General features: G+C 39.8%; 8 protein-coding genes across 8 annotated transcripts; 5 read left to right on the forward strand and 3 right to left on the reverse strand.

Moving 5' to 3' along the window:
- Nucleotides 1-2194: 2194 nt before the first annotated feature.
- Nucleotides 2195-5548, reverse strand: JH06_4380 (Ca2+ ATPase; the record flags this gene model as incomplete). The annotated part of the gene is made up of 9 exons (XM_014671110.1): nt 2195-2605; nt 2636-3342; nt 3374-3609; nt 3640-3797; nt 3828-3908; nt 3940-4086; nt 4117-4280; nt 4311-4944; nt 4976-5548. The coding sequence occupies 9 exons, from the start codon at nt 5546-5548 to the stop codon at nt 2195-2197; spliced, it is 3111 nt and encodes a 1036-aa protein (XP_014526596.1).
- A 4605-nt stretch (nt 5549-10153) lies between these two features.
- On the forward strand, nt 10154-12629 carry JH06_4381 (neurobeachin-like protein; the record flags this gene model as incomplete). Its single annotated transcript, XM_014671111.1, has 6 exons — nt 10154-10387; nt 10419-10666; nt 10697-11315; nt 11396-11932; nt 11964-12171; nt 12202-12629. 6 exons carry the CDS (start codon nt 10154-10156, stop codon nt 12627-12629), a joined length of 2274 nt encoding a protein of 757 aa, XP_014526597.1.
- Nucleotides 12630-12869: 240 nt separating this feature from the next.
- JH06_5117 (splicing factor CC1-like protein) lies at nt 12870-14488 on the reverse strand (the record flags this gene model as incomplete). The annotated part of the gene is made up of 8 exons (XM_014671112.1): nt 12870-12972; nt 13003-13169; nt 13200-13316; nt 13347-13976; nt 14008-14106; nt 14138-14258; nt 14374-14423; nt 14456-14488. 8 exons carry the CDS (start codon nt 14486-14488, stop codon nt 12870-12872), a joined length of 1320 nt encoding a protein of 439 aa, XP_014526598.1.
- A 1078-nt stretch (nt 14489-15566) lies between these two features.
- JH06_5118 (hypothetical protein) lies at nt 15567-16274 on the forward strand (the record flags this gene model as incomplete). Its single annotated transcript, XM_014671113.1, has 4 exons — nt 15567-15853; nt 15884-16023; nt 16054-16206; nt 16237-16274. The coding sequence occupies 4 exons, from the start codon at nt 15567-15569 to the stop codon at nt 16272-16274; spliced, it is 618 nt and encodes a 205-aa protein (XP_014526599.1).
- A 139-nt stretch (nt 16275-16413) lies between these two features.
- JH06_5119 (hypothetical protein) lies at nt 16414-17460 on the forward strand (the record flags this gene model as incomplete). Its single annotated transcript, XM_014671114.1, has 3 exons — nt 16414-16494; nt 16558-16998; nt 17023-17460. 3 exons carry the CDS (start codon nt 16414-16416, stop codon nt 17458-17460), a joined length of 960 nt encoding a protein of 319 aa, XP_014526600.1.
- A 411-nt stretch (nt 17461-17871) lies between these two features.
- Nucleotides 17872-18427, forward strand: JH06_5736 (transcription factor; the record flags this gene model as incomplete). The annotated part of the gene is given in 4 exon segments (XM_014671115.1): nt 17872-17937; nt 17969-18161; nt 18183-18254; nt 18270-18427. 4 exon segments carry the CDS (start codon nt 17872-17874, stop codon nt 18425-18427), a joined length of 489 nt encoding a protein of 162 aa, XP_014526601.1.
- Nucleotides 18428-18631: 204 nt separating this feature from the next.
- Nucleotides 18632-18906, reverse strand: JH06_5309 (hypothetical protein; the record flags this gene model as incomplete). Its single annotated transcript, XM_014671116.1, is given in 3 exon segments — nt 18632-18659; nt 18711-18835; nt 18847-18906. 3 exon segments carry the CDS (start codon nt 18904-18906, stop codon nt 18632-18634), a joined length of 213 nt encoding a protein of 70 aa, XP_014526602.1.
- A 1126-nt stretch (nt 18907-20032) lies between these two features.
- JH06_5310 (glutathione synthetase) lies at nt 20033-21380 on the forward strand (the record flags this gene model as incomplete). The annotated part of the gene is made up of 5 exons (XM_014671117.1): nt 20033-20066; nt 20106-20487; nt 20518-20767; nt 20836-21122; nt 21153-21380. Coding segments are annotated over 5 exons (1181 nt in total), but the record flags the coding sequence as incomplete, so codon positions are not given.

The following is a 21380-nucleotide window of genomic DNA, read 5'->3' on the forward strand; positions in this document are numbered from 1 at the left end:
CATTCCTTCCATTTCAGGATGAATCACAAATCCATTCACCATATCTCCAAACCATACTCCTTCATACACCTTCTTTCCATTATCATCAAACAATCTCATTAATCCATTATCGGTGAATTCTCGAATCATTCTCTTCTTCATTCCATTTTCATACACACATTCTCTCTTCAAGTGTCCTGATTCCACTTCAAAACATATTCCATTCTTCATCCACTTATCATCATATTCACTCACACTCAGCAATTCCCCATTCATATTCACTTCTGAATAGAATCCTTTCATTGCTTCTTGTTCCTTCAGTGTTACATATCGCTTTCCATTTCGATACAATCCTCTCCATATCTCAGTTCCATCATCATATTCTATCCACATTCCAACTTCCTTTCCTTTTGATACTCTTCCTTTCAATACTGTAATACCATACTTATTCTTCTTTATCACTTCTCCTTCACATTCATCATTCACAAACATCATTCTCATAAACAGTGTTCCATCCTCTCTCAACAACAATCCAATTCCTTCTTTCTTTCCTTCTTTCATTGATACTCTCAACTCATACTCTTCATTATCTATCAATAATCTCATTATCGCTTCTCCACTCAACTCACTACCACTCTTCATTTCAACACTCTTTATCTCATAATTACCAAGGAATTCAAGAGATGAACAAGAATTAGTAACATTGATGTTGCTCATCTCAGTTAAAGAATCAATGAACAAGCCATCTTAATGAATTCATAAATACTTATTCTATTGGATTCTATTCCACATCCATTCAATATCAATTATTTCAAACTGCTATTTGGTGCAAGAATGATTGTTTGATATGAGTGTGATTTGATTCTTCATATCATATTCTGGAACAATGATGTTGATGTTGTGAAATGATGAAATAGTATGATATATTGAGTTATTGTTATCTAAAGTGTTGTTAGAATGAATTGTATGAACAATTATGTATGTCGAATAGGATGGATGATATATTTGATTGGAGTTGTTGATTTGTAGATTGTTAGTAGAGACGAACTTGGTGTCCTGGTTGAAGATGAATGGTATTATGATAATGGAATCATTCTATTTCTTCTTTATAGCCATAGTTATGGATGTTTGATAGGTTTATATCTGACTGTAGATCAATGTGAGATGTTATCACAATTCCTTATTATCCTCAATATTGATATTGAATAGATTCCTGTTTTGAAGAATGAGACTTCTCCTGTTGTTTGGATCAAGACTCATTCTGTTGTATGGATTCTTTAATTGTTGAAAAGGATATATGGAATGAAATGTCATTTGTATTGATTTGTTGTGAAAAGGCATTCCTCCTAAGTCAATACTGGATATTGTGATCTGCAATCCTGAATGATGTTAGAATCATTATTGAACTAATAACGATCTGTTGATTGTCTTTGGAGTGATGTGAGGACAAGAATGTGTTGTTGAAAAGGGTTAGTGAAAGAAATAAAACAAGAACGGTCATATCTAGTGGAAAGCGCCCTAACCCGTCTGATCTAGGAAGCTAAGTCATTACGAGTTGAGTTAGTACCTGAGAAGTCTCAATGCTGTTCTTTTCTTCTTTCAATCAATATGGAACGAGAATCAGATCTTTTCATCTGTTGAACTGAATGATAAGTGAATTCATTGTGATTGGATTGGACCTAAATACCACAGGATATGGAATAGAATGAGAGATTCCACTGTGAATCAGAAGAATCCACTTCATTGGATTGCATCCACTACTAGTTACTAAATGAATTGAGATTGATACCAACTCATTCAATGAATAAGAATGGATTCTGACTTGAATCTTGTGTCCTTCAGAAGAATGATGAGTTGACACAGATCATTCTTTCAGATAATGAAGTCATATCTCTGAAGGATCGGAATATTGATATTCTGTTCAATGTTCTAAGTGTGGTTACTCTTATCACACTTCACAAGAATCACTCGAATTGTTATTTCAACCATTCCTTCCAATCTTTTGTATTGAATACATACTATACTCACTCATTTACACTGACAAACAGGAATGAGGTCAATGCTCTATTACTCATCACCCATTCCTCAAACACATTCTACTCATTCCAACAGATACTACATATCACCCAGTACCATCCACATTGAATGAAAGTATCTAAATGACAAGACAATCTTCAATATCACAATCCTTCATAGAACAAACACATTCTAGCACTTACTGAATACTTAGAAGAGGAACAGTCTCCACTCCACTTTCATGTTTTCTCTTTCTTCCCAATACATACTTGCCAATGAACTTCATCAACTCATCCAGCAGAATCACAGGAAGAGAGAACCACAATACCAATTTCCACTCACGCCAGCCCAATGGATACACTGTGAACACAGTAGCCAGAGGCGGAATGTACAGAATAGCGAAATGAGCAAGGAAGGAGAGGGCAATAGCTCCAACTAAATACAGATTCCGATGAGGAGGTACGATCAAGAGAGAACAGTCCTCTGATAACGCATTTAATGAGTTCATCATCTCAATGGTAACAAGAACTGTGAGAGAGAGTGTAGAAGCAATAATCTTGCCTTTATCAAAGTACTCACAAGGATCCTCATACTGGCCATATCCATCCATCTACTCCTCAACCATTCTCTTCACACTCACATGAAAGTCTGTCCAGGCGTGACACTTACCATGGTTCATCAACTGTGAGAGCGAGACCAAAGGATGACCATCTGTTGCTTCCTTATCAAAAACATACCAGTATACAAATACGCCAACTGTAGCGAAACCCACATAAAGACCAATCACCATGTATCGGAAAAACACCCATGGTGTAATCAAACCCTCATCTTTGTCACGAGGAGGCTTTTGCATGATATCAGGTTCAGGAGGATTGAAGCCAAGAGCTGTGGCTGGAGGTCCATCAGTCACCAGATTCACCCAGAGTAATTGCACAGGTGATAATCCCTCTGGAATACCTAGCATAGCTGTGAAGAAGATGGATGCAACTTCACCAATATTGGACGAGATCAGATATCGTATGAATGCCTTCATATTCTGATAGATGGAACGACCTTCCTCGATAGCAGCCACAATGGTACTGAAATTATCGTCAACCAACACCATATCTGAGGCTTCCTTCGCCACTTCAGTTCCACTAATTCCCATTGCTACACCAATATCAGCTTGTTGAAGAGCAGGAGCATCATTCACTCCATCACCTGTCATGGCTGTGATTTCTCCCATATCCTTCAACAGAGAAATCAGTTGCTTCTTATGAGTAGGCTCAGAACGACTGAATACACGTCCTCCTCGTCCTGAGAGAATACGAATCTGTTCGTTATGACTCAACGCCATGAAATTCTTTGCTATCAAATAAGACACTCCAATCATCACTACCCAAGAAACTCTTCTGACTCACGTCTTCATCATGACTAAAGATACCCACATCACGGGCTATTGCCTCAGCTGTCACTTGATTATCTCCAGTAATCATGAACACACGAATACCAGCTTCACGACACTTTTCAATACTAGCTCGCACTTCCACACGAGCAGGATCCTTGATAGCACAAATGCCAAACAGAGTCAAATCTGTTTCAATAGCCTCAAAGTTATTAAAATCAAGCAATTTGCTAAGAATGAATCATCCTTCACACAAATACGAATGACTAGGATGCTTAGGACCATCATAATCACTAAATTCACCCAAATCCAACTTACCAGCTACAGCAAGACATCGCAATGCCTTGCTTGACATTGAACGCACTAAATCCTCATAGTGTTGTCGTAGTTCTGATGTTAATGGCAGTAACGTACCATTCTGTATGTTAACCATTTCTCATCAATCTACCTCTGAGCATACAGAAGTACATCGAGATATCACATTCTCAGGAGCTCCCTTCACAAACAATACATTACGACCATTCACTCCCTACGTCTTATCATTCTTCAATTCAGTTTACTTTAGGAGCACAAATAACACTCATAGATTTTCGTGTACGACTGAATTCCAAGGTGGCTCTTACTTCGTACTTACTGCGCCAGAACCGATTCACAATATTACAACGTGTACTGGGATTCTTTCGCTGAACAGAAATTGAATGATTATCCTATGAATCACTCTTTTCATTTTCATTTACCACATCAGCTGAAGCAGGAAGACCCATCTTCTCTACAAGGACTTGAAGAGCAGCTTCTGTTGGTTCTCCTATTGCACGGTATTTCATCTTCACATCATCATATTCGACACCCGATTCATTGCATAATGAACACACCTTTGCAATGTTACACATGTCAATATCTTCTATTTATTATCTCTCTTCATCATATCTACGCATATCATATCCTTTGAAATTTTGAATTGTTCCATCAGGATTATAAGATACACCATTCACATCATGACTTACTCCACGACCATCATTACCAACATGAACCAAACATACTACACACATCTCATTGGTAGTCAAGGTACCAGTCTTATCTGAACAAATCACTGTAGTACAACCCAGTGTCTCGACTGAAGGTAACTTTCGTACGATACAATTTCTCTTTGCCATAGAACGTGTTCCCAGAGAGAGACATAGAGTAATCACAGCAGGAAGACCTTCAGGAATAGCAGCTACACCCAAAGCAACGGCAACTTTCAAATAATAAATGCATCCCTTAAAGAATCCACCAAACTCTTCATCAGTGAAGTGTTTGTAATTCATTACCCACACAACCACACATATTCCCATAATCACTTTTCCTAGTAATTCTCCAAACTCATCTATCTTTTGACTAAGAGGAGTCTTTTCTTCATCTTCTTTGGCTTCTATCACTGCTTGCTGAATCTTACCAATCTCTGTCGACATTCCTGTACGCGTTACACAACACAAAGCATAACCATTAGTAACCATTGTACCACTAAATACCATGTTAATCATATCCGATGTTCCAGCATCTTCTCCTACAACCACCTCAGGAATCTACACATCATTCCTTCTAGCTACAATGAACCTTCATAATTGTCTTGCTCTCACCCGTTAGAGCACTCTCTTCAACTCGAAGAGTTGTCGTTTTCAACTGCAGCAAACGACAATCAGCAGGAACCTTATCTCCAATTTGAATTTGAATAATATCTCCAGGAACAAGACGAGAAGCAGGAAGTGAGTGATTCATCTTTCCATTTCGAATACATCTTGCAGTCTCACTTTGCATTTCCTTCAATGCCTTGAGAGCATTTGCCGCATTGTTCTCTTGCCACACTCCGATAATAGCATTAATAATCAGAATCAGGAGAATCACAAAGGGCTCTACAAATGCCGTAATTCCCTCTCCATTGTTCTGGAAAATTGCGAGGACAAATGAAAACGTAGCACTCGCAAGTAGAATCTTCACCAAGTAATCATCGAACTGTTCCAGAACGAGCTTCCACATAGGTGTCGGCTTCTCTTTCTCCAGTTCATTAAATCCGACTACGTCCAAACGACGGTTAGCTTCAGACTCGGTCAATCCATCTGTAATACTCGTCTCATAGTGGCTGAGACATTCGTCACATGTTCTGGACTGGGCTGGAAAGGATTTGAACATGTTCATAAAGAATGACTGATCGATTCTCCTACTGATTACCTTTTTGCATCTTGTTGTTTTATGTATGTTTAAGTGATCTGATGTGTATCTAGTATATCTACACTCGTAGTCATCGAGAAAAGGCGATCAAATTAGATGGCAAAAAAAGAGTCGTTTCCATCATTATAAAGGGAAGTGTGCAAAATTGATAGATAAGCAGAGATAGACTGCCAGCCCACTCAATAGAGTAATTCTATTATTACAGTATATACGAACAAGATTTGCTCAAACAGTTGTATTCTTATTTATCATAAAGGGGATAATCACTGAACATTTCAAGCGAATCCCAGTTTCTGCTCTAAGAAGCAGTCGAATCTTGTCTACAATGAACTCAAGAGATTTAAGTACAATGGTGCCTATTACCTTGAAATGATCACGATGCAGAAACAAGAGACTTCCCCATTAGCTTCACCGAGTAGTAAGGAGAATATAGAATGTGTCTGGAAGTATGTTGAATTGATATGGATTCACATTGCGTAGTTCTTGTAAATCAGGTCATCTTATGATGCAGATATGGAGGAAATTTCAAGATGCCGTTCAAAAGGGAGATTCCGTAGGTAAATCCGGATCTTATGACTTCTAGAGCTGTCGCTCTTTATTTGCAGAGTTTTCAGCTGTGTTTTTAAAAGAGTATCGTGACTGGGAGCCAGAATTGGAGAAAGGAACAAAAGGGCATCCTATGGAACTAAGTATGTGGCTGATGCGTGTATCTACTAGTTGAATGGCTTTAATGTAGTGGATATGGATTGCTGCAAGAGCCAATGCATCCATCAAGGACATTGCTAATGAGCTTCTTGTATTAGAAGTCCTATGTCGTTCTGCAGCAAACCGTTCTGTTATATTTTCAACCAAGATTGGAGATCTGGTGGCTGTATGGCTGAAAGCGCAATTACAGTGTTTTCCCGAAGATGAAGAGATGCTAAGTTTTGGCGAAGCAAATTCGGATCAGCGAGATGAGGAATGGATGAGAACAACGAGTGTCATTCTGACGCTCATCGATCACTTCAATGCTACTTTCTTGCCAATTACTCCTCAGCGAGGCGCTGAAGGGATGTGCCGATCTGAACTTTGTGACAAATTTCATATTTTCTGTGGTGTGGAACTAGCTCGTCTTCTTATAAAATGCAAGGAAAAGAAAGAGGAGGAGTGGAGGGCTATGGAGTGTTGGTTGCGACGAGAAGTTTCCTTCTGTATTCGTAAAGAGACAACAGAACGTCAAGATCTGATCACCGAAATCCTAACTGCGGGAAATGAACAATGTTGGCTCCAATTGATTCAAGGTATTACGAATGAGGGTTTGGAAGAGTATCAGAATGATGATATGATTGTGTATTTGCTTCTTCAGAGTGATATTCATTGGGATATCTCATCATTGTAAGAATAGAATGATTGAGTCATGAGTAGTGTGATGAGTCATATTCCTGATCACATTCAGGCAATAGTATATGGACTCTGTTTGACTTCAATTCCATTTCTTCATTCTCCTGATGTCATTTTTACCATCTTGACATCATTATCATCTCTTCCTCCTAATGACACTGAAGTACAGCAGAGACAAGCATTCTTCATTCTTCTCTTCCTTTTGGTTCATGATTCACCTAGTCTCTTTAATCACTTTCTCTCTATCACAACTAACGATATGCTCTTGGTAATCCTTCTTCCTTCTCTTCATCATAGTCTCTTCTCTCACCTCATTCTACAACCATTCCATCAGCTCTTCTTGTCTGTCTTACATCTCTGTTATGTGATGTTGTGATTGCTTCACCTCAATATAATACTCCTACTCCCATCGTGGTAGCACTGAGACCAATTCTCAAAGACTTTTCTCTCTTTGCAGAAATCCCTCCTGCTTTTGGCATTGCTATTAAGCGTCCTGAATTGTTACCTGTTATGATCGATTGTCTCTCTCGCTGTACAGAATCAGATCGTGATATCTGGCTTGCAGGAATGAGTATGGTAATTGAATCTCCGGATTCTGCCGTGGGCATGTATTCTGTTTGTGAACGTCTTATCGATGTATGTTCAGGTATCTCTTGATAATCTAGATGATTCCGACTGTCCCATACCCCTCACCGTTACTATCATGTCTCTCCATTCTCTTTGCTCAACAAATCTCTTCGATGAATTTGAAGCATATTTTATCTCATATTCAGACTCATACATCCTTCGTCCTTAGTCTTCTCATTAGTATATATGTGTATGCAGGACAACATGTTCGTGATCCTAATGGAATTGTAGCTGCTGTGAATGTGTTGGGTGGTGTTTCCATCTTCTATCCACTCTTACAGAATCGAGCGGAGATGGAAGAGAAAACAGAAGAAGCCTACTTCCGTCAGGTCTTCTCCCTTCTGAATCTGGCGATTGCTTGTGATTTGGATCATCTGAAGAAGGAAGATGTTGCAGTTCTTGGTTGGCTGATAGAGCGAGTGCCTCAGAATGTTCGCACTCATGAACTGTGGGAATTTGTTAAGAATTGGGTGAGCATTCCTGCTTGCAGTATTCGAGATGATTTGCTGAATGATGTGATTGTGAATGGCAAGATTTGGGAGAAGGAAGAAGTACGTTGTGAGATTTGTGCGTGGTTATGTGATATGCTGAAAAGTGAAGATGGAGAATGGATACGACACTGTGAGTTTCAACATGTGATGCGTGAATTGAAGAGTCCTCAGGTTCTGATTGAATGGTGTGCAGGTGAGGAAGAATGCGAATGATGAGAAGTAGATCAATCAAAGTTAAGTGATTCTGATATGGGTTTCCTCTTCACACAATCACAGTATGATGGACTAATTGCTCTCCTTGAACAGTGGGTGATGAATCCCATTTTCTGTAAACGTGTATGTTCAGTGATGCATGATCAATGTTTATCATGGATTATGCGTCATGGTTCAGATAAGTCAGATGAGTTGAAATATAACCTTATCTGGATTGTGAAGGATATTCTCGCTGTTTATACTTCAGAAGAACAATGGACTCATATGACAGAGTTAATTACGCCTTGGGTAACAACTGAAGTCATTCTTACTCGTATGATTGAACAGCAAGAGAGTTCTTGGCTTCCTTTCATTGCTGCTTCTATCTCCCAGACTCCAGCAATGCAAGAATCGTATTTCAACAGTCTTGAACAACACGCTTCCTCAGTTATCATGCATTCCAACTGGTATTTGACTGTTACTCCTCTCCTTTCCATTCCTACCTCCTTCACTCACCTTTCTTCTCTTCTTACTCTTCTTCTCACTGCTGCGGCTACTAATCAACTCTCTTATGATCTGTCACTCTCTTTACTGGGACTCTTTGCTACGTTAGATGCGAAGTATGGTCACAATCAGGCAGACAGTACAATTCTTGTGGATGTGTGGATTTCCGTTTGCCAGGCTTTTACCACAGTTCTTGAAAAGTGTGAACCAGAGAGTATTTGGAGTGTTTTTGGTCGAGATCTGGAGTTCTTATTCCAGATTCTGTTTGTTCTTGTGGATTATGATGAGACCCATATTCGAAAGAATTGGGACATTATTCATACATATCTGACCCTAATTCGTATTATCCCTATTTCCTATTCGCGAAATACTGTTCAGGCTCTATTGACCAAGGCATGCCATATTTTGGATTATTCGAAAAATGCAGTGATTTTTGAGAATCATGAAGAAGATTTGATCTCATTTGGTGCTCCAGAACCACCGAAAGAAACTATACCAGAATCAGCTGTAGAGGAAGAAACGATTTCTGTTTCTGAAGTGAGTGAGGATGTACGTGTCTTGTGTGACCTCGCATGGAATGGGAACTTGGTCTATGCAACTGAGGTGCTGAATCAACTGAAGCCACTGGAGTATATGAAAGAAGTGTTCATTGAGGTTCTCTCAAAGTGTGAAACTGCAGTTCAATCATTGTTTGCAGAAGCTGATATGCGTAGTAAGAAACGTTGGAATGTGGATCGTAAGAAGGATGAAGCACTGTGTGGATTGTGTAGTAGTCGAAGAGGGTGATAAGGACTAGATAGAGCGGTCTTGGGAGCTATTGATGCTGATACGAAGTTGCTTGCATTGAAAGAAGTGGTCAAGACCATGGGAGATGTGCATTGGCCTCATGTTGACGAGACTAGTGTGAGGGAAACGGTAGCTCGTTTGTTTGATCGATTCCGTGGTGATCAAACTGTCATAAGTGATGAGAAGGCGATAATAGAACGAGAAACCGAACAATATGAGAATGAACAGAAACGAACGTAAGGTGTGAGGAGTGTTTTCTCATGTTAGTGAAATCATGACTGAGAGGTATTGGAAGACGATTAAAACCCAACTTCGAAACGAACGTGGGCTCTGGGGTCAGCATTCATCTGGGTTGGATCTGTTCCTTACTCTCATCTGTAGACTGCTGACACTCTCACCCTTACAATCTGCTTCAAATCTACACCAATTCTTAGTAGATGATTGTACTGCTACAACCCATCCTGCTGCATGTGTATGGGAGTCAGAGGAGGACTTGGCACAGACAGAAGAGCAAACACAACTTCAAGAGGAAGTTGAACAAATATTGCCAGAAAATGGGACGATTTTGTTCACAGATCATGTATTGATGATCATTCCAATGCAACATGTCCCTGGAACGTTAACTCTCACACGCACCTCACTTAGTTTCATTGTAGACACAGAGTATATCACTTCAATGAAGCAAAAGATCACAGATCTGGATGCTAAGATTGCTTCTGGGAGTTTTAAGGGAGAAAACAAATGGAGAACTTTGGGTTTGCCTGAGAACTGTGCTTGGCCTATTGAGGAATTGGAAAGTGAAGAATTCCGGTTATTTGAGGTATGGTGGAATTGTGGAATAATCAAAATAGTCTTTGGATTTGGCAGTCGAATTATTCTTCACAAACACGACATCCGCTTTCTTTGCGTTGTCGGCAACTACAGTTCGGAATTCTCTTCACACACATCTTCGTTCGATGAAGCTCCCTCATCTCACAAAGTTCCTGGGTCGCACAGCTGAAGAACGTTGGCAAGCAGATGACTGTGCGAGTCGTTGGGCGAAGGGAGAAATAAGCAATCTGGAGTACTTGCTACGAGTGAATCGACTAGCTGGCAGAAGGTGATGATGAGAACCATGGTTCATTCATAGTTACAATGACTTGAGTCAATATTACATATTCCCGTGGGTATTGAGTGATTACGAGAGTGATCATATTGATTTAACGGATGTGAAGGTGTATCGTGATTTATCATTGCCAATAGGAGCTCAGAATGCAAATCGTCGAATCATTATTCAAGAGAAATATCAAACAATGCAAGAACTTCGTGAGCAAACTCTTCAGAATCATGAAGATGGTCCAATTGATGTGTTATCGCCTCCTCCACGTCATTACGCAACACATTATAGCAATAGCACATTGGTTATTTGGTGGTTGGTTCGTCTAGAACCATTCACTTCTCTTCATATCTTTGTTCAGGATGGTCGTTTTGATCGACCTGATCGACAGTTCCATAGTATTGCTGCTGCTTGGAAAGGTTCTACAGAAAATGATGGAGATGTGAAGGAAGTAACACCTGAGTTCTACACACTTCCTCAAATGTATGCCAACTCCAATCAGTATTTGTCTCATTCTCACCTCATTCGTAGTCTTAATTTGGGTCGACTTCAAAGCAATAATCAACTTCTTTCTGACGTTACTCTTCCTCCATGGGCACACTCTCCTGAAGAGTTTGTTCGTATTCAGTGTGAAGCTTTAGAGAGTGACTATGTGAGTAAGAACCTACATCTTTGGATTGATCTGATATTCGGTTCGAAACAAGTTATGATTGATCAATCTCTTTATTCTAGACTGGTCCAGAGGCCGAACGTCACTTCAACGTGTATCATCATTTCGCTTATCTCAATCCTCCCTTCTACGCTCAACTTCGGGCTAAAGATCCTGCTATGTTTGCTCAGGCTGCTGCTATGTTTGATAACTTTGGTCAGGTTCCTTCTCCAATTACATCTCTCTCTCATCGTGCTAAGAAGGTGTTAACCCATTCTCAATCCTTATTCGAAACCCACGGGAAATTGAAAATTGTGGCAACTCCTATTAAGACAGGTCCTACACTTCAGACATCATTATTCCTGTCTGGAAAGAATGTTCTATTCACAATAGCAGAAGATGGAGGTATTTTGAGACATTCCATAAAGCATGCCAATTTGGATCTGACAATTGATTCTAGACTCAAACAAGGATTGTTCCCCCACATTGGAACTATTGGAGGAAAGAATCAAGCTATATTTGGGATTGATGGATCTGAGTTGTTTGTTTTGGGTGAAGAAGGAGGTATTCGTTGTCTTGATTCTCTTTCTGGGTCTGAGAAATGGAGAATGATGATGGAAGTGGGTTGTTGGGTGTTGAACTTAGAGATAGAACCAATTCACATGCATTGTCATGTCTGAAGATGGAACCATGTTGGCTGCTTCAGATAGGAATAATTGTGTTTCTATCATTGAGGTAGCCCGAGGAGGAAAGATGGGTGAATTGCATACAGTACTTCGTGGCCATGATGGACCTATTACATGGATTTCGATATCTCGTAAGCTCAATCTCATAGTCACAGCAAGTGAAGATGGTTCTGGTAGAAATACTTTGCATGATTGATCAGTAGTGATAATGTGGGCTCTTCGAGATGGAACTTATTTGCGATCTCTCTATAGCAAATCTGAGACAACTCATAAGCTGGTACCTGTCGATTGGTGTGCAATCATCAGTGATGGTCATATCTTAACCTATTCAAAGGATACGTATCTAATGACACTCTACGATCTTGCAGGAGCTGTGATTGGTTGTCATGAGTTCATTAACCAGCTCTCTGCTATTACTCTTGGACCTGATGGGCTCTATGTTGTGGTTGGAAGTGAACGAGGAGAAATGTTCATTCTCCGTGTTAGGGATTTGCATGATGTCACAACTGAAGCTAGTGGAGGGTTCTCGGTGGTTCCGAAGTTATCCACTGGAATCCACTACTTGTATTTGACGAAGGAAGTATTGTTTATCGGAGGTGAGAATGGCGTATTGCTGGTGGCAGGAAAGTAATTTGCTATGTGTTTGTTGGAATATAAAGTGCTATTCGAGAAATACATAAATGAATCCAGGAAGCAAAAAAGCGCCCACCGAGGGGCTCGAACCCTCGACCACCAGGTTAAGAGCCTGGCGCTCTACCGACTGAGCTAGACGGGCTTTAACAATTATGTTCTCATATTTTTATTATTTAAAAATTACACTTCAATGATTCTCTCTCCTTCATTCTCGTGAGTACCTGGGATGTGACTTCCTTTAACAAACAATCAAAACCGAATTAGCCATTGTAGCCTGAGCAACGGAAGCAGCACGACGAGCATCAGGGAAACGACTCACATACTCTCCTAACGGTACATATCTATACATCACTAGATATCCAAACATCTACGCAACTTGGATCTGTCTCCGATTGAACCATCGTCCATTCATCTCTTGAGCGGCAGTTCGACAACTCCTCAGGTCGCCAAACATCAGATACACATTACCATCAGAATTCTTATCGACAAAGCAATGTAACACGTTGCCATACTTCTGACACTCACTCTTCACATCCTCCTAGTCATAATCATCTCAATCCAATCTCACCTGAATATCAATATCCCATGTAGGCTCTGTCTCCAGAGCTGGTGTGAACATATTCCGAAGCACCATACAATTGCTAGCATTACCTTGGATGATCGGTTTCCCATCAGCTCCCAATCCCTATCAATGATATATTCGATCATTTCCTACACTCTGGACCTGACCAGGATTGTTCACCTGACGCATCATCTGATTCAACTCCTCATCCTTCTTACTATCAGCCAGATGGCGCATAATCAGACCACGACGTTGAGGATCCAGAGCAATGTTCTCCTGGCCCTCTTCATCCTCCAATCGCCAGCTACGACCCTGACGCTGAGGAATACTCACACTAATCTTCTTGCCCAGAACATCCATTCCATCCGTCTTCAAAGCAGCACGTGAAGCATACTCAGGACGACGGAACTTCACATATGCTGATCCTTTGAACTGTTTGCGTTCATCCAGCTCCATTTCCACATTATCCACATCGCCAATCGACTCGAAGAGGTCCATGATATCACGACGAGACAACTCAGGATGCAGATTACACACATAGATTGTGGAAGGTTGGATCTTAGGAGGAGCTTTCTCTTTCATTGCAGACCAGTTCTTCTCTGCTTCGCTTCGTTTCACTTTCATGGGGAAACCACTGCAATTGCAAGCCTTATGCTTTGTACACATCTTTTGACCATTTAACATCAATGCTTTGGATGCATCTTCCAGTGTCTTCATTTCAATATATCCCATTCCTTTCGAACGACCTGAATACCGATCACGAATCAATTTGATTGAAACAACCTATTTATTATTAGATACCATCATTTCATACACCTCCAGCCTGTTCAAAGTAATAACGAAGCCATTTCTCATCAACCTTCACTTGAAGGTCTGAAACGAATACAGTTCGCACATCACGAGTCAATGAATCCTATCCTATCAAAACGAATCATAACACCCACCTGAGAATCATCATTTGAAGCAGCCGCTGGTTCTGCGTCCCTTCTACGATCTTTGCGATCACCGCTAGGACTTGAACTATGACGACTTCGACGATCCGACGAACGATCTCTCCGACTACGTCTATCTCGGCTGTCACTTCGACTTCTGCTTCGATGTCGATGACTGTGATGTCTGCTGTGACTACGATCCCTTCTTCTTGAAGAACGCTCCCTAAAACAATTCATATGCATTCTACCGCTCTCTGTCAATTTGATTGGAAGGATACGATGGAGTAGGAACTCCAGGCTAGATAGATCACTTCAAAACAAAACGACTACCATTTGAATTGGTGGCTGAGTTTGATAACTCATTTTATTCACAGCTCTTCTATTGAATCGAAAAGCAAATGCTAATCTAGAGAGTTCCACAAATACTCATCATTTTCCTTCCAGAGAATTCGGAAGCCCAATAGGCTGCCGCAATTGTCCACATTGGCCTAATGGCGCAGAATCTCAAAAGAAGCAAAATGAACGCAGATTCCTCGGATTGGAAACGGTTCATTCCATATTCTGAAGAGTTATCTGCTTTGTATGACGAATTGGATACATGTTCTGAAAACCTGTATTCAGGTGAAACTACGCATATTCTTCCTCCTAATGCATCTGCACATTATGACTTATTTGCTGATGCAAATACAAAGCGTTCTCAGACCAATTTGGAACTGCAATTGATGTATAGTAAATTATAGATTGATATTGAATAGGAATCTTATTCAGAAATATGATATTGCTGCTAGTAACAGTGAACAAATCCTAGAGTCCGTTTCGCAGACTATGTCTACGTTACATCGTATTGAAAAGCAATATGAAGAAGTATGTATTGTTTTAATCTGTACTCTGTAGATTAGTACCATAACAACGTCTCTTCATGATGAGTGTGAAGAGTACATCAGTGACGAAGTAACTCTAAGTAGAGTATATCAGTTGTAGAGAACATTAACACGTGTTCTTGGTGAACTACAGGTTCCATTATCTTACTTCCGTGATTTGTCTGTGATTACGAACAAGATTGGAATGAATAGTATTTATTCAAGTGAATCCTCTGAGAAGAGTCTTGAAATGGAATATGATTTGTACAGTGAAGAATTGAGTGGAATTGTATCTCGGGTATTTGAATGCATTCAATTTTTCCGATCTCATGTAAGAATGATATCATTTTAATGATAGACAGCCTTCTTATAAGGATAGTGAAAGTTATTTGGATCGATATTCGGCTCTTTTGAATCGTATTTATTCAATTCTTCGTAACAAATTCATTTCCCTTTTAAAAACTTGTGAAGCAGAGATTCAGGAGAAGGCAGATAAGAATGAGTTACTTCTTCCTTCATGTCCTTTATACTACTATATGGCAGCACTTTCCCGGGGAAACACTCAGTTAATAACTCACATTATGGAAGTACACACTGGAGCAGTATCCGAACTGTCAGGTTCGTCGTGCTTTGAAGTATATTGTTCCACTCGTGAGTCTCTCATTGAGCCATTAGTGACAGCAGAACTGGAGTCGTATCTTAGTAGCGAAGAGACATTGGAGAGTCGTATTCGAAGTGCAATTCTATTCACTATTGAAGTATGTGAACGAGAAAGTGAGGAGTATCTCAATTTCTTCTGTTCGGAGGTGTCTGAGAAACAGCTGGTAACAACAGTTCGTTCGTCACCTGCTTTCAATAGTGCTGTTAGGTACGAATGATTGACAAGAATGATTGATAGCTCCTTCCTTGAGAACCTAGCATTGCGATTATATGAAGAAGTTCGACCTCTCATTCTTGATACAATGCAACTGGACATTCTCTGCGATCTCATTCGAATGATCAAGATGGAGATTATTGCTGGTGATGTGATTAAACGAAGTAGGCGTTTCATAGGAGTTTCATTTTTAGATTCATTTACTTCAGTAATAATTCCAATCATTTTGAAATTGGAAGAGGATATTCGTGAACGTGTTTTGTATATTGCTCATTCATATTTTGATTCAACTATCAAAGATTATGTGCCAACAACAGATGATGTGAACTATCCCGAGAAGCTGTATAGTAAGTATGAGAATGAAGAATGATTGATAGAATATTATGCTCAACAACGTAATAAGGAGGTCAAGTAGGATCGATAATGAGAAATCATTTGTTAGTATCTACTTGTTGTGGTATACGCCAATTCAAAAGATCCTTCATGTTCTATCATTACTTTATTCATGTGTTGACGTTTGCATTGTTGAATTGGATTCATTCTAGTATACTATCATGGCCGATATTACAGTTGAAGCTGTATCGAATGTGTTGATAGCTATACAACGAGCTACCTCCATTATTGAAACAGCTCAAGTTATATCCACTCTTCTTACTTACTTCTAGTCTGTGATTGATGGTGAATTGTTTCGTGTAAAGACTTTACTGATTCTTCGTGAACAGATTTCACCATTTGATCTTCATTCTCCTGGGACATATCTTCCATTTAGTGATCGTTCTCTTACAGAGAGTACTTTGTTCCGGCTCTTTGCTAAAGCAATCCCAACCATTACTTTTATCAATCAAGATGGATTAAAACTCATTGAAACTGCTCTGAAAGATAGTACTAATCGACTTATTGAAGCCATCTGTCGAACTGTTTGTGGACCTGTTATTTTGATTATTCAAGAGTATGAGCATTATATGGCCACCACAGCATCTTCAACAGAACGATTCCCTCTCTTTGAGAATCAGGTTATTTCAATCTTAACCAGTTTCCAAGAGGGAGTGGAAGGGCTTGATGACATTGTGGGAAAGATTGCATTGTATGTGGATAGTCCTGCGACTCAGGGTATTCTCTTTGCTCCTGTGAGAGTGAGAGTACGATAGAAGAATTATGAATAGAGAATGTTACTGGGATATGTATCTCATTTGAAAGAAATATTGGTGTATTTGAAACCCAATAATTTCCCACGGTATTTGGATCAGTTATCTGAATTAGAGAATGAGATTAATGCTGTGGATGCAACAAAGTTTAACCATGACACTGTGAAGCGTGGAAAGAGTAATTTGACTGAAGAAACTGAGGTAGTGGAGAGTGAAGAGGTGACTAAGAATGGACTTGTGGTTGAGGATATTGAGACAGCTGAGCATGGAGCTGTGACAGAGAATACTGAAACAACTGATGTTGTCGAAGGAAAAACCGACACGAAGCCAGAGAGTAATACCATCCCGGAAACTGCAGAAAGCGTACCAATAGATAATAGTCAAGAAGAACAATCTCCTGTTGTCCAGGAAGAGGAACTCAAGAATGAACCATCAGAACAGGGAGTTGTCTCTTAAATTATTGGTTTTATTATAAACATGAACGCAGATTGACATTGTTCTCACACAGTGTGAAGCGGTATCACAGCATTCATAATCCAGAAGAGATCTACAGCAATTTGACTAAATCGCTATGTATACTGATGATTCAAGTTATTTATAACCATTATACCAATTGCTTCTTGTATCTACAGTCATGTTTCTACAATAGCCATTTCTCACTTTTATAACCTTATTTCCATTCTATATCTCGTAGAGTTCTAACTTTTAAATAATATGTAATATGCAAAGAATTGGCAATTAGGACAGATTCATTCAAAAGGAATTAGGAACGGGACAGTCGATTAACGGGAATTCAGAGATTATTGGGACTCTGGCTTATGGTTCTTGGTTCCATCAAATAGAATATCAGAATAGATTGAATAGACAATGGAGGCTATTCCTCAGGAGATTTTGGATGCTCGTAACAAGCTGAAGGCTAAATTCGGTGATTCGGTATGGTTGTGTCAATTACGCTGATTTGCAGGCTGCTTCTCGTGGAAAGGGTAGTAGCCGAAGAACTAAGAAGGTGGTTCACAAGTCTGCTTCCACTGAGGACGCTAAGCTGAAGCTTTCTCTTCAGAAGGTTGGTTGCCAGCCTATTGATGGAATTAGCGAGGCAAACCTGTTCCCTACCGATGGAAATGTTCTCCACTTCACGAAGTGTCAGAGTCTGTGTTGTATGTCCAGTTTATTCGTAGTTTGGATCAGCCCCAGTTACAATACCACTGCTATCTTTGGAAAGCCGGAGGAGAAGAGTGTGAATGAGTTTGGTAGGTAATGCGTAGGTTTAAAGGATCTGATGCCTGGTATCATCAACCAGTTGGGTCTCGGCCAGTATTTGAATGCTGCTAACATGGCTAAGGCTGCTGAGGCTGAGCAGACTCCCGCTGAAGATGATGTTCCCGATCTTGTCGAAAACTTCGAGGATGTCAGCAAGGAATAAACGCAGTCGGTTTATGTTGATATCGATTTCTGATATGGTGATCTTGTGTTTGTACAAACAGATGATAAAAGACTGACTATCGTCTAGAATACTTCTTTCTGTTGCTACGCTTCTTGTTCTTGTTCCTGATNTCCATCTTCTTTGAATCCTTCATCATTTCTGCAAGATAGTCCTCAGGTCGCAAATAAGGAATCCCGTTCTCTTTCAACATCTTCCTCCCTTCCATTGTTGCCTTTACAGATGCTTCATAGCTTTATCTCACACAACAAGCACACAGTCCTACAATGCCAGTTCCCTCTTTATATCATCTTCAGGATCTTTAATTTCCCCAACATCTACTGAAATATCAAGACTCTCTTTCCAAGGAAGATTGGTTTCAAGTCGCTTTAAAGCCCGTTGTAAACCATCCTATATTTCACAATATTCACTGTATGACGTACAGTATCTTTGATTACTTCTTTTGGTTTCTGACCCTTCATTAAGGCGAGAGCACGTAACTCTTCATCAAATTGCTCATTATAATTCTCATCCTCTCTATCCTATCATTTCAATGGTTTTGATACTACTCTGAACTCATGAGAAGGGTTGAATCAAGAAATATGAAGAGATGAAGTGAGGCGATGTCCGCGATTCTTTATCTATTCTGACAACCCTTGACAATCAAAACAAGAGAAGATGCCACACAAGATTAAAACAAACAAATCTAGTTTAAAGGGAATGGAAAAGCGATCTCGGAGTATTTCAGAGATAACACATAGGTCAGAATCACGTCTTCTGCCAATTTATGATCCAGAGATTGAATAATTGATTTCTGTCAATCAAAAGAGAGAATATCACATACTACTAACGAGTAATCCACCAGTTGATGTCACGGATAAATGAACATAAGTCAGTGGTATGCTTTTCGCTTGTTGGAATGGAGAGTTGGAGGAGTAACTCAAGGTTGTCATCTGTTTATAACTTAATCAAAGAATATAGACCCAATATAGTACAAATCTGATTGAATTGAGCTTTCTCTTCTCGAATCACTTCTTGGAGAGCAGAATCCACTTTTCTACTTCGTTCCATTATACTCTCTCGAGTTGTATATGGTGAATTGATATCTATCTCACTTCTGATAGGGAACAGTACTTTTGGATTCATGCTTCTTTCTGAATCCGGAGTTGAGTCCCATTCTTGCAATGTTGTAGCAAGAGTTCGCTTGTATCCATTCCAAGCAAGGTGCAACCTTCGTAGTTCCTTCACTCTTCCAGTAATGGATGTCTGAATGGTATGAATCTCCTTTTCTGATATCATTCAGTGAAAGCAAATGGAACTCAATTGCGTGTGATTCCCGCGGTTCCTCTTCTCCTTCACATCCTCAAATCCTTCCAGATTATTATTCAGATATGATGGATATTCCTAGAATTGCTGAATCAGCAGTTTCATATTCGTTAGCTAATGGATTGCTTCATGGAGAGACTGTTTCAGGTCAACAGTATTTCACCCATATGCCTCTATCTTTGTTTCCATTTCCTGTATTTTTTGTTTTTGTTTTTAATCTAGATTTCAGAAACTGCCTATAACCATGGATTACGACTGAATTCGCTATTTGGAGAACTTGTAATGAGGATTTGTGAGAAGCCTGATATATTGTTTCGTGAATTGAAAGAGTGTTGTTGTTTGGTGGAGTTGATAGGTAGTGTTACTGATGATTTCACAGTCAATTTGATCAAGATCGCAAAGAGGGCAATTGAATCTCCTTATTTCCAACCTCGAGTGATGGGAGTTATGCGTTCTGACTACATGCTTGAGAGGGATAAGGTGACAAAGGAATCTCAAATGTTCCAAATCGAATTGAATACCATTTCATGTTCGTTTACAGGGGAAGAGGAACAGTTAACTAAACTCCATCAATATGTGTTATCATCTCATCAGTCAGATCTGGAAGCTATTGCCAAGTTTATGAATGTCTCAGTGATGGATATTGAGCGATATGTGAAGGATACTGAGTTCAACAAGACAGCTGAAGGTACTTGTGATGGGTTATATGAAGGAGTAACAACCTACAATAGAACATAGTAAATGAGAGAAGTGGATTTGATAGATAGTGGAACAAAGGATACAATCGTGTTAGTAGTATGTCAAGAAGGAGAGAACAACAGTGTTGATCAAGCTCTGTTGACTCTTCGTTTGTATACCAAATACCATGTGTTGAGTGTCTATCAGACACATCAACAGTTACTTCAATCGATGCAGGTGGACAATGGAGTGATGATGGTTGATAATCACGAGGTGGCTGTTGTGTACTTCCGTAGTGGATATACTCCAGCTGATTATTCATCACAAGAGTTATGGGGTGTACGTGAGAGAATTGAGTGTTGTCGTGCTATTAAGGCAGGTTATACGAATGTTGAATGAGTGGATAGTGTCCAAATGTGCTTCTTCATCTCACAGGATGTAAGAAGATGCAGCAACAGCTATCAATGGCTGGAATCATCGAGGAGTTGATGGGAGATGAGACCAAGGCAATGGAGCTGCGTCAGTGCTTTGCTCCCATGTATCCTGCTTATGAGGTTGTCAATGGAATCTATCCTCAGGTGTTTGCCGATGTGAATGAGAATCCATATCAATATGTGTTGAAGCCTCAGAGAGAAGGAGGTGGGTTTAATTTGTGGGGAGAGGAGATTGTATCCACATTGAAGCGGAATGATCGGTATCATCGGAAAATGGGGATGATGAGTAGACAAGAGTTAGAGAACCTGATTCTAATGAAACGGATATTCCCAGAAGAACATGAGTGTGTTCATGTGAAGATGGGTGTGAGTTCTGTGCATCCATCACTCAGTGAGATTGGATTCTATTCTTGTGTTCTGTTTGACACTGACAAGAAGTCAATGTTGTTTGCTAAGGATGTTGGTGTCCTTGTTCGAACAAAAGTGTCTGATTCTCTGGAAGGAGGTGTGTCTGCTGG

Source organism: Blastocystis sp. subtype 4 (assembly GCF_000743755.1).
Source record: "Blastocystis sp. subtype 4 strain WR1 chromosome Unknown seqid_0193, whole genome shotgun sequence".
Lineage (NCBI taxonomy): Eukaryota > Bigyra > Opalinata > Blastocystidae > Blastocystis > Blastocystis sp. subtype 4.